Below are 12,895 nucleotides of genomic sequence, written 5' to 3'. Positions count from 1 at the left end.
GTTAGAATTGTGATCATTAAAATGTCAGGAAACAACAGATGCTGGTGGAGAGGATATGGAGAAATAGGAATGCTTTTACACTGTTGGTGGGAGTGTAAATTAGTTCAACCATTGTGGAAGACAGTGTGGCGATTCCTCAAGGATCTAGAACTGGAAATACCATTTGAGCCAGCAATCCCATTACTGGGTATATACCCAAAGGATTGTAAATCATTCTACTATAAAGACACATGCACATGTACGTTTGTTGCAGCACTATTCACAATAGCAAAGACTTGGAACCAACCCAAATGCCCATCAATGATAGACTGGATAAAGAAAATGTGACACATACACGCCATGGAATTCTATGCAGCCATAAAAACGGATGTGTTCACGTCCTTTGCAGGGGCATGGATGAAGATGGAAACCATCATTCTCAGCAAACTAACGCAGGAACAGAAAACCAAATACCACATGTTTCCCTCAGTGGGAGTTGAACAGTGAGATTACATGGACACAGGGAGGCGAACACCAGGGCCTGTCAGGAGGTGGGGGACTAGGGGAGGGATGGCATTAGGAGAAATACCTAATGTAGATGACAGGTTGATGGGTGCAGCAAACCACCATGGTACGTGTATACCTATGTAACAAACCTGCACATTCTGTGCATGTATCCCAGAACTTAAAGTATAATTTAAAAAAAAAAAAAAAAAAAAGATGAAACTTAGAATCTATTGTTCTTGGTATATGTTTTGGAAATAATAGTAGAAAACCAGCAAGTAAGAACTAAGACTGCAGTCAACCAAACTTGATAATTCAGTTCTTCAAAGCACTTAGAAATGTTTAATGTTCCTTTTGTTTAGCCTACCAGAGGTTAATCATAATTTTCTGTTGTATTTTCATTTCATCTCAGAAACTGTCATGTACTTAGTATGATGCCAGATCATGTTTTAAAATGGTCAATGGCTCAGAGGGAACTGATTGATAATTTACTGATTTGAAGGTGTTAACTGTCCTGGACATCCTCTTAGAACTACTGCTGCACTTTCTAGTTTAAATATGCACAGTATTTTCAGTACGAATTTAAACAGCTTTTGATCTGGACCTGACCATCCTATTTCAGCATTTGCAAATCAAATTGGTAGCCATTCCTGTGCATTCTAGAATTATTTTTCTGGTGTGTCCTCTTACTATGCTGGCATAGGATTCAAAAAGGAAATGTGTTTATTTAATTAACTCTTCCTCAGGAAAGACAGTAGTGAAGTGAGTCATTAGCACATTGTATTTTTCAATAGCTCTTTGACCTTAATCTCTGTGGCTATAAAATGAATGGGAAGATGCCTACTGTATTATGAGTGATGAAGAAAGCCCATGATGGATTCGTGTGACTGTGAATATTACAAGGAGAAGTTAATGCAGTGCCTGTAGACTACAGTCATGAATCCAAGACTAACAGAGTATGTGTTACTAGCAGAGTCTTCCATGTGTAGCACACATGTGTCAAGAAATAAATACAAGCTGTTCTCTGGGCTCTGATAATTCCTTTATCATGTTTCCCGAAGACAGAAGAATTGGAAGGAAAGGAGTTGCTGCCACAGTGGTTTGACTTTTTTCAGTGAGTCCAGTGATTGAATCCAGCCTATGGTGGATGATCATTTTATAATCACGGGACAGTTACAGGGTCATGGGTAGGCTTTAGCAGCAGTGGGGCTTAGATAGAGGCAAATATAATCACGAAGAGACTCATACAATAGTCTTTGAAGCTGGCCCCAGAGAGCAACATTTCACAAAATGTTTCCACAGACCACCAGTTCAGAGGGATGTTAATAGATTGTGTGTTTAAAAGGGTCCCACAGCCAAATGTGTAGAAAACCAAGTTAAACACAGAAAAAACAAGAGATTTTGCCAAAGGACTCCTCGGGTTTTAAATATGCTTGTGAATATAGAATAGGCAGTATTTCTCAAACATATTTGGCTGCAGAACCCCTGTTTTAGCAGAGGTCATACAAAGTCTGTGTTTTGTGTAAAATACCTTGGGTAAAATTGCTGTAGAACATTGGTTTTCAAATATTTTTTCTTTACTTATCTCCTAGAATAATTTTGAAAAGTTAGGTGTTCACACATCTTTAAGCCGACATCTACATTTTAGTTAAAAGTTAAGTGGATACAATAGGTTAATTTCTGGCACATTTATATTGTATGTGTGCATTAAATATTTTCATCAAAACTTTGGAGCTGCAGAATTGGTTCATGCCATTGATAAACAGTCTCTGCCAGTTAACCTAATTGGTAAAGCCAGATCTTCTTATGAAACACATCAGACTCATTATCTTTCCTGTGACTCTATCCTGGGGTTGATATATTTGTGAATTATTCATTCATTCTGTGCCTGTGAGAATTTTACCTTTCAAGGCAGCGTACTTAGAAAGGCCTAGAAAGATTCTGGATTGACAAGATGTCAATCCAGATCTCAGGGATCTTGACTTGGTCAAGAACAAGAAGGCCCTGACGAAAGGGGAAGATAGGAAAGGAAGATTGGCAGATATATTCTTAGGCAGATCGCTTCAAAAGAAACAGCTGAAGGCTGAAGATCTATAGATTAGTTCCCTTAAAAGTATCCAAGCCTGTGTGTACCCTATAGAATATCTTCATGTTCCTTCATGGGTATGTGTACCCAGTGCAAAGTTGTTCTTTGAAAGTTTAAGAAATATATGTATTGTCTTAAAGTGAACTCCTCTACCTATTTATTAAATTAAATAATNAATGGGAAGATGCCTACTGTATTATGAGTGATGAAGAAAGCCCATGATGGATTCGTGTGACTGTGAATATTACAAGGAGAAGTTAATGCAGTGCCTGTAGACTACAGTCATGAATCCAAGACTAACAGAGTATGTGTTACTAGCAGAGTCTTCCATGTGTAGCACACATGTGTCAAGAAATAAATACAAGCTGTTCTCTGGGCTCTGATAATTCCTTTATCATGTTTCCCGAAGACAGAAGAATTGGAAGGAAAGGAGTTGCTGCCACAGTGGTTTGACTTTTTTCAGTGAGTCCAGTGATTGAATCCAGCCTATGGTGGATGATCATTTTATAATCACGGGACAGTTACAGGGTCATGGGTAGGCTTTAGCAGCAGTGGGGCTTAGATAGAGGCAAATATAATCACGAAGAGACTCATACAATAGTCTTTGAAGCTGGCCCCAGAGAGCAACATTTCACAAAATGTTTCCACAGACCACCAGTTCAGAGGGATGTTAATAGATTGTGTGTTTAAAAGGGTCCCACAGCCAAATGTGTAGAAAAACCAAGTTAAACACAGAAAAAACAAGAGATTTTGCCAAAGGACTCCTCGGGTTTTAAATATGCTTGTGAATATAGAATAGGCAGTATTTCTCAAACATATTTGGCTGCAGAACCCCTGTTTTAGCAGAGGTCATACAAAGTCTGTGTTTTGTGTAAAATACCTTGGGTAAAATTGCTGTAGAACATTGGTTTTCAAATATTTTTTCTTTACTTATCTCCTAGAATAATTTTGAAAAAGTTAGGTGTTCACACATCTTTAAGCCGACATCTACATTTTAGTTAAAAAGTTAAGTGGATACAATAGGTTAATTTCTGGCACATTTATATTGTATGTGTGCATTAAATATTTTCATCAAAACTTTGGAGCTGCAGAATTGGTTCATGCCATTGATAAACAGTCTCTGCCAGTTAACCTAATTGGTAAAGCCAGATCTTCTTATGAAACACATCAGACTCATTATCTTTCCTGTGACTCTATCCTGGGGTTGATATATTTGTGAATTATTCATTCATTCTGTGCCTGTGAGAATTTTACCTTTCAAGGCAGCGTACTTAGAAAGGCCTAGAAAGATTCTGGATTGACAAGATGTCAATCCAGATCTCAGGGATCTTGACTTGGTCAAGAACAAGAAGGCCCTGACGAAAGGGGAAGATAGGAAAGGAAGATTGGCAGATATATTCTTAGGCAGATCGCTTCAAAAAGAAACAGCTGAAGGCTGAAGATCTATAGATTAGTTCCCTTAAAAGTATCCAAGCCTGTGTGTACCCTATAGAATATCTTCATGTTCCTTCATGGGTATGTGTACCCAGTGCAAAGTTGTTCTTTGAAAGTTTAAGAAATATATGTATTGTCTTAAAGTGAACTCCTCTACCTATTTATTAAATTAAATAATTAAATAATTTTATTATTTATATTATATATATTATCTGTCTGGGATTATTATTTATTATCTGTGTGGGAAAAGTTTTGTGTCAAGAGGTATTTTCTGCTTTCAAGTGGAAGATGTACTGCTAATGTAATTCTATCATGGAATTTCTATTCACTAGCAAAAGCTGAACACATACAGGTCAATCTCCAGAAGGCTTCATATTTTCACACAGTAGAAAGATCTTCATGTCCTGTTCTTACCTTGTCCTGACTCCTGTTGGACATGCCTCATTTCCTGTATAAACTTGCATCACTAAGAAGACAGTAAATTCTTACTCACTTCGTTAAACATACATACTTTTCCGTAGGAGAAGAGATACATAAAAATATATTTATTTCTCATAAGGGCACTTGTGCTATTCGTAATATATTATGCACCAAATGTCATACTGTATTTATTCCCTGGCATTTTCAGCCCTGGCAACTGGCAGATTGTTTTGAAGTTAGAGAATATTTAAACTACAAGTAACCTCGGGGATTATATAGTTCAGCCCCTCTGTGTTACAGGAGAGGACACTGAGATCAAGAGAAACTCAGAGACTTGCTCTGGGTAACATAACATTTTCTCCAGTTGGACCAAAAGGTAGATCTTAGTGGAACATTCCTTCTATTGTTTTCCCCATCCTCTTCATCCTTTTAGAAATACGGCCTTGGGCAAAATTATCTCTATAAAATGGAATAATTATTCTTGTACTGCTCACCATCCAGAATTGTTGTGAAGTTCCAGTGAGATACGGTGTGCTATAGAAATGTGAAGAACGAGGTAGAAGGAAGATGAAGGTCCTCACTTCATTGTCAGCCTATTGCATCATTCCCCTGTACTGAAATATTTAGGCTGTTTTATGTTGGGTTGTTCATAGGGAGTCTCTTGTTATGCATGTATGCCTGATGACTCTAAATTTTTCTACTACCTGATTAATAGAAGCCCAACCCTCTTATTTCTGTTGTATTAGGTTGAGCCATAGGACATTGCCAATATTTGACCATTTTAGAAGAAGAGCAGTTGTAGAAGAAAAGCAGTTTTGTATTCTTGAACTTCATCTGTGGGCTGAAGTATGTGGTAGGCTATACAGGCAGAGATACCTGTGAATGTTTTAAGTAAGTGGAAAAGTATGTAAAGCTCCTTCATGTTAGCAGTAGCTGCGTGGAATTTGCCCACTCTAGAGGAGCACTTGGGTCTGTATGAATTTCTTTCCTAGTTCCTGTTTCTATAAACTTGTAGACTGCCTGCCTGAACACAAAAGCTCAGGTGGGGATAGGGAATGGGTGACTGGCTGCATGTTGTGCTGAGCCCCTTCAGCCATTTGTTTTGGCCTTCATTCTTTTAACTCAGGAAGTTGCGCTGTAGGCAGTGGTTATACCACTTCTTCAAAGGACAGACTTCCATGGTTTTCCAGAGAAATTTGTCATCTATAGAAGGAGAATAAGGAATAAATTCATGTGTTTTTCAAACTGAATATTAAAATACTTTTGATTTAGTTAGAATCCATTAAGGAAGGTTTGTTGACCCTTTAAAATACGAGACTCGGCCGGATGCAGTGGCTCACATACTTTGGGAGGCCGAGGTGGGCGGTTCACTTGAGGTCAGGAGTTCAAGACCAGGCTGGCCAACATGGTGAAACCCCGTCTCTACTAAAAATAAAAAAAAATTAAAAAAGTTAGCCGGGCATGGTGGCACGTGCCTGTAATCCCAGCTACTCGGGAGACTGAGGCAGGAGAATCGCTTGAACCTGGGAGGCGAAGGTTGCAGTGACCGAGATAGTACCGCTGTACTCCAATCTGTGCGACAGAATAAGATTCCATCTCAAATAAATAAATAAATAAAAATATGAGACTCCTGAAATGCTATATTGTTATTTAATATTATTTAAAAATAAGCTATATATAAAATGACAAATATTGTAATCAAGTTTTATTTGATTAAAGAAAGAAGATAGCTTTAAGCAATGAAGCCTAAATAGAATTCTGGTTTACCATTTGCCCATCACGTTCCGTACAATTGTTAAGTCTAAATAGAATTATGGTTTACCATTCACCCATCATGTTCCATACAGTTGTTAAGTCTAAATAGAATGCTGGTTTACCATTCACCTGTCACATTCCATACAGTTGTTAAACTTTGGCCTGATGATGTCTTCACTTGGAATGTTCTTCTCTCATCCAGATACAATGCATTCAGTTCAACCAATGCTTTGTTCTTAACGTGTTTGCGAGTCTCTGGCATCCTTCGGTTTAATTTAGGAAGCTTGTGACTACCTGTCTAGGAAAATCACTTAGGCAGTTGCTCCTGTTTCTTAATAATTAGAAAGATCTTATTAATTTGTTAATTTCTGAAGTCCTTTATTAAAATTATGGGGATAAGTTGTTTGTTGGCTGGGAAGGGGCACAAAGAACTTTCTGAGGTGATGGAAATGTTCTTAATCACTGTGTGGTAACACCACACGTGGATATGAAAAAATTCATCTAGTTGTATACTTAAGATTGATATACTCTAGAGTATATACATTAAATATAGGAAACAAATCCAATCTCTAATTTGTATTAGTTCAGGAAATATAAAAAAATAGAGGAACCAAGGCAGTTGAAGGAAACAGTTTTTCTGGAAACTGTGAGAACGTGTCACAAAGGAAGGCCGAGGCTTCCTGGGTTCCTTGGGCCAAAATCAAGGGAAGAGTTGGTGCCAGTGCCAGTGGCACAAGCTGATTAAAACAGTCGTAACAGGAAGAGTCTTACATGATTCTTCTTCTTTGTGGATTTTTCTGTTTCTTACTGTCTATACCCAATAGGTTTGCTCGGTCATTTTTGTTTGTTTTCTTCAGTCTGAATTCCTGTCCTTCATTCCCATGGCATCAGGGTCAAGGCAGTGAGCAGTGTGGAGAGTCAAAGAAGGGGCACTGGAAGAGGGTACTAGGCACTGGCTGTAAATCAGGTATTTATAAGTCTGGGGGGAAACCTCTACCTTAGCCTGGCAGCCAGCCGCAAGGCTGAGATGGTGCTGTTATAGAAACCACCTAGCAAGGGAAAATTCTGGGTCCTCAATCTTATCATGGAATGTGTAGTAGTGGCCAATGAACAGGAGTACAGGCCATTCAGGGGAAAAGGAATGCTAATAATCATACCCTAGTGAGGATGAGAGGGGAAACAGAAGAGTGGAAATTTTGTCCAGCCTTCTTGACCACAACTGGCTGGTTACCCAAACTTGAGGTTTTACTTGGGACATATAATAGGGCTTCACTTGTACCATGTAAGCTCCAACTGGACTTGGCACTCTTCCTGGTCCTTCGTGGTGGTTTTCTTAAAAAGAATGAGTTTTGGGGGAATATTTTAAGTTACATGCTGTACATGAATGTGCATTCTAGAACAACACACACTTCAATAAGTAATGAGATGGTCAGGTGCTATACTGTGTGCCATACTAGGTGTCATCGAGCTGTACCAGTTTCCAGCTACGTGCAAGTTGGAACACCATAGAATTTATACAGCAAATATGCATTAACTTGCCATTTGAATGTCATGGAAGGTATCATATTTTATCACTGAAATTAACTTAAAAATTGCATGTTCTGAGTAAAATATGTACATATAGATCACAATGCCTACTTAGAACATGAAATATTCATGTTCAAATAATGTTGATATTTGCTCAAATAATGATTGAGGACTATATTTCTTTTTATGTGATGATCCTGATAATAATGTTTTGCTACCATTGTATCCAACTTTTTGATTTTCAATTAATTACCTTTGCAAGTGACTATATAATCTTTCTTTGTAAAATCACTTCATTTATATCCCTCCTCTTTCAAATCACTTTGATTTTCTCCTGGATCTCCATATGCAGAGTATCTTAAGTGTCAATTTGTAGCAGTGATTGCCTCTTTCACTCTATTTCTGAATCTTCTGCTGCTGCCAGGTATTTCTACTTGGGTATCCCAGTGTGGCCTTGAACTATAAAACTGAACTCCTCATCTTTCTGCCTTCTTTCTTCCTCAGAACTCCTTCCGCAAAACCAGCTGTGATTTTTTTTTTTCCTTTTTTCTTAGATTAGAAGCCTCCCAGACATCCTTGACTCCTTTCTCTTACTTTCTCATGGTGTGTAGTCCAGTCAAGCACCATGCATTGTCAATTGTTCTTAAACAACAACAAAAAAAGATTTGTCCATTCTTTATCTTCCTGATTGTTCTCACTGTCACCAGTCTGGCTGTCACCAACCTCATACTTGCATGACCCCTTCAAGTGATCTCTTCTCAGCAAGCCATGTGTTGGCCAGGTGAATTTTCCTAGAGTCTGTCTTTGAGTCTGTCTTTCTCCTGCTCACAAACCTTTAGTATAGCTCCCTGTTCTCAATGAAACTGAATCCAAATGCAGCCTGAATTTTACCGGCTCTGTTTCCAACTATTTACCTTCCTGAATCTTCTTTTCCAGCCAGTGGTTTGACTCATTATTTCCTGAGCTTCCTTCCCCTGGCCACACTCTGTGCTTAAGCGCCAGTGTTTCCCACAGAAGTCATTCCTTCCCTTCCTCACCCATCCATCCAGCTCCTGCCCAGACATCAGCACTCTAAAGTCTTACCTCCTCCTCAGTGCCACAGTCTGCCCCCACCTCCAGCTTCCTTCTGTGGCTTTTACTGTCTATATAGGCAATTTCATAATTTAACTTCTAACAGTTTATGACAGTTCTTTCTTGTGATGACTTGAATTGCTTTTCACTTCTTTAGTTTTTCAGATATTCATATGTACAGTTAGACTGTCAGTGCTTCCAGGGTGAGAATCTTTGCCTTACCTATATGCTCCGTAATGCCTAACATAAACTAACACTAAAGCAAAAATTCTGTGAAGGCCAGAATTTTTATCAGTTTTTTTTTCACTAGTAAATCCTTAGCACCTGGCATGTAGTAAGTATGTAATAAATATTTACTATATAAATGGTAAATGTTCAATAAACGTTGATTTAATATTATTCACACCTGCTACATCCTTTTTTCACTATAACTAAAAGATTATTATAGTGAAAAAGGAAGTGAATGCAATGTATAGCCAGAATCTGCTCAATGGGGCCTGACCATTCCTTCTAAAGAATTATGTTTTCCTGCAGATATTAATGAATGTCAGCTACAAGGTGTATGCCCTAATGGTGAGTGTTTGAATACCATGGGCAGCTATCGATGTACCTGCAAAATAGGATTTGGGCCAGATCCTACCTTTTCAAGTTGTGTTCGTAAGTAATAATCACTTTTTACTCCTATTTTGGATTAACTGTCTTTGGGGTTTTCCCAAAAGAACAGAAATGCTCAGTGGCCAACTGAATGCTTGTAAATATGCAGAAAAGCTCATTAATTAAAATGACAAGGGGGGGCCACCTGATGTAGTAAAATAAATCTATATCATGGAACCTTCTCTAAAATGCATTTTTATTGTGGTGATAAAAATATAGTAGCTAAAACTCAGAATAGAGACTAAGCCCACTGAGGAAATACGCTTTGATGGAAAGAAAAGAGGGAATTAAAATGGACATATCAACCTTTTTTGGTACCTGAGAGATGACAGTAGGTTTTTCTGTCATAAATACAGTATTTTAAGGATTCTTTAGGTTGAATTAAACTGTGTCCCAGCTTCTGCCTTTAAGTATTTCAAATTCTGAGTCTCTGGACTCGACTTTAGTGAGGTTTCACTTCTTTCTCAATGGAAGAGTCTGGAAAATAGTTACCAGGTCCCTGTGTTTTAGATTTTCTAATTCAGTTCTGATTTCAGATATTGTCTTGTTCTTTAAACCCACCAAAATGACCCTAAATTATGCTGTTTTGCCTTAAAAATGTTTCTGAGACTTTCCCTTGTTCTGATAAGGTTAAAAATCGTTCATCAAACCACATGTTCTAATATTGGTTCTGAACTATAGTTTCACCAAAGAGGTACTCCCTCTGCATGTAAAGTAATCCGTGTAATCACTACAGATCATATGCCATTAGAGAGGAATGCATTTTAGGTGTAAAGTTCTCAAATGCAGATTTGAGATTTTAAAATTGTCTTATTTTTAAAGTAATCATGCCCTGTCTTATTTTTAAAGTAGTCATGCCTATTATTACAAAAGTAGGTAAGCACTGCAAGGTTTTTTTGTTTTTTAAAGAGATGGGGTCTTGCTATGTTGCCTAGGCTGGACTCAAATCCTGGACTCAAGTGATCTCTGTTCAGCCTGCTGAGTAGCATGACTATAGACGTGGGCCTTGTAGCACTGCAGATTTTTAAAGGTTATATAGAGTTTAAACAGACGCATGGCAGAAAACTATTAGGATAATTTTAAGAGCAATTGTGTATTAGTTTCTTCCCTGCAAGTTTTTTGTTTTTATCTGTCTGTCTGTCTGTCTGTCTGTCTATCTATCTATCTATCTCTGAGACAAAGATTCACATTTGTCACTCAGGCTGGAGTGCAATGGTGTGCTCTCCACTTTTATTTATTTTTTAATATGGCTTTGGTATATAATGAGCTGCATCTTTCTTGTCCCTAGTTTGAAATTTGCCATTTGATTGACATGTTCTTCATGAGTATACTGCCATTCATTTTTAACCAAGCTTCTCTCTCTAACTCTGTGCCCTAAGGTGAGATATCTACATATCTCATAAATAAAATAAATAAAATAAAATAAGGTGATAAAGACAAATGTAGTAAAATAAAAATGACAGTCTCATTTATTAGTTTTACGTGAGTTTGTTGAGTCTTTTGAAATGTTATTATTAATTACTACTCTTTTCCTTTAAAAACTGTCAACTGCAGATTAGGAAGTTTTACACGTAAGTCCTCTTTTCTATGTTCTTTTACAGACAGTTTTGATCATGAAGCAGACAGACACCTAATTATAAGGTTTTCCTAATGGGTGGTAAAATTAGACCATAAAATTATGTTTGCACACAAGGTACCTTTGAAACTAATGCAAGGATTTGGAAATTTCAGGCCAAAAATCACATTGTTGATGATATCCAGATAACTTAGGGGATCATTTTTGGCTGATTTGAATTATATTAATAAAATATTTTAAATCATTTTATAGTTTAAGCATAAAGATTGTAGAGTTTGGATACAGAGTTTGTTATGAATGCTTTTCCCCCTCTTTTATAATTTGACTTGTAGTCTGTTTACAATTCTTATATTGAAGGTTGCTGATTAGGTAAACTTGCAGAACTTGTCACAAAATGCTCTGTGAAACTGACTAGATCTGATGTTTAGAGTTAAGGGCAGACATCCAGGTTTTAATAAGATTGTAGCAATCTGCCAATGAGATTTTTGAAACACTTGCATATTTCCTTAGCATATTTTCCCTGTCATTGCGCAAATAATTCTGAACTTATTAAACAACCATCCATTCTTATTTGAAAAATAAATAATTCAATTTTACGGTTCAGCTACAACAGCTGAAATGGTAAGTATTAAGAGACGTTTGTTGCTAGTTAAGTGTTCCAGTTGAGAGTTTGAAGTGAAAACCTGGGCTCTTTACCAGTGTTGAGTGAGAAGATTTATTCCTCTTTCCTCTGAATTTACCACATGTAACATCACAGAGACATATAGAGTTCCTTTAGGATTTGCGATTTGAACCAATCCAGTTTGATTTTCGGGTGAATTCTGTGAAGAACTTGATGGGGGAATTCTGAAGACAGAAAGAATTAGGGAAGAAGGTGATACTTACAGAGTAAAGGAAAAAAATGGAAAGATAATGGTATTTTTGGTAGTCACAGGGAAGTAGCAGAAGGGGACTGGAGATCACACACACGCACGCGCATGCACACACACACACAGACACGTGCAGACACAGGCACTCAACACAGTGGTTGCTAAATGTCTGCTCTGGAGAGAGATAAAAGCAGCCAGGGATGAAGCCTGCAGGCAAATGGAGGATACTGATAACATTTGCTAAGACAGCATGAACTGAGGCCATATCCAGAGCATACAAGGTGTGGCTGACTCTCTGAACCCCTGCACATGATTATGCCCAAGGAGCAACAGGAAGTGCTTTCTCCTCTTGAATGCACTGAACTCCCAGAATTCCTTGGCTGCAGCCAAATGTTGCAACAATTTCACTTTCTCTCCTTGCAGCTTGCCTTGGCTTAGCCAAGCTAAAAGGAAGAAAGTAGGCAAATGCTGGCATCTGCTGCCTCTGACCTCTATGTTTGAGGCTTAGGATGGTGTAGCAGCATTCTCCAGACCTGTTGCTACCTGATTTATGGGGAAAGGTGGAAACTCAAGGACTTTCCAGAGCAAATTCAAGAAAAGTATCATAATCTTTGCGATCGAAGTAGGAAGACTTTCTGGCTTTCTGAACTCCTTCAGGAACTTCAGAGCTCCATGATGAGTGCTACTGAGAGTGTGTCCATAGGTTCAGTAAAAAGGCCCAGATAAAAGAATTCTGAGCCTGGGCTTTTGCTGTTTCATAGTATTCTTTACCTATGGACTTGGAGCTAGCTGACAAAAGTGGAGGGTTAGAGAGAAGATGTGCTCAGGAGCTTCTGCCGTAGTCCTGGAAGTCATGAGATAAAGGACAAATGCCTTTTAAAAGCCAGTCTTCATTAAGTACATCATTCATTTGTAATTTCTTGAGCATCTTTATGAGAAACATACCATGCTTATCTTATACATTGGGAAATCAAAGCTAGGAAAGTTTAAGTAGCTTCTCACACAGCTAGTAGCTGAGAG

At 38.0% G+C, this 12,895-nt stretch overlaps 1 protein-coding gene across 12 annotated transcripts in view; it reads left to right on the top strand.

Annotated features, from left to right (window-relative positions):
• LTBP1 (latent transforming growth factor beta binding protein 1) overlaps positions 1-12,895 on the top strand; it is a 456,087-nt gene that overhangs the window by 291,096 nt on the left and 152,096 nt on the right. For all 12 annotated transcript variants that reach the window (XM_017870629.1, XM_017870628.1, XM_017870625.1 and 9 more), the window contains one exon: positions 9,311-9,433. In XM_017870629.1, coding sequence (XP_017726118.1) covers positions 9,311-9,433 — 123 coding nt within the window. The remainder of the gene's footprint in view (positions 1-9,310; positions 9,434-12,895) is intronic.

The sequence above is a fragment of the Rhinopithecus bieti genome, unplaced genomic scaffold (assembly GCF_001698545.2).
Source record: "Rhinopithecus bieti isolate Rb0 unplaced genomic scaffold, ASM169854v2 scaffold_5341, whole genome shotgun sequence".
NCBI lineage: Eukaryota > Metazoa > Chordata > Mammalia > Primates > Cercopithecidae > Rhinopithecus > Rhinopithecus bieti.
Note: the sequence above shows the minus strand (reverse complement) of the source record. Positions and strands in the feature narration are given on the sequence as shown.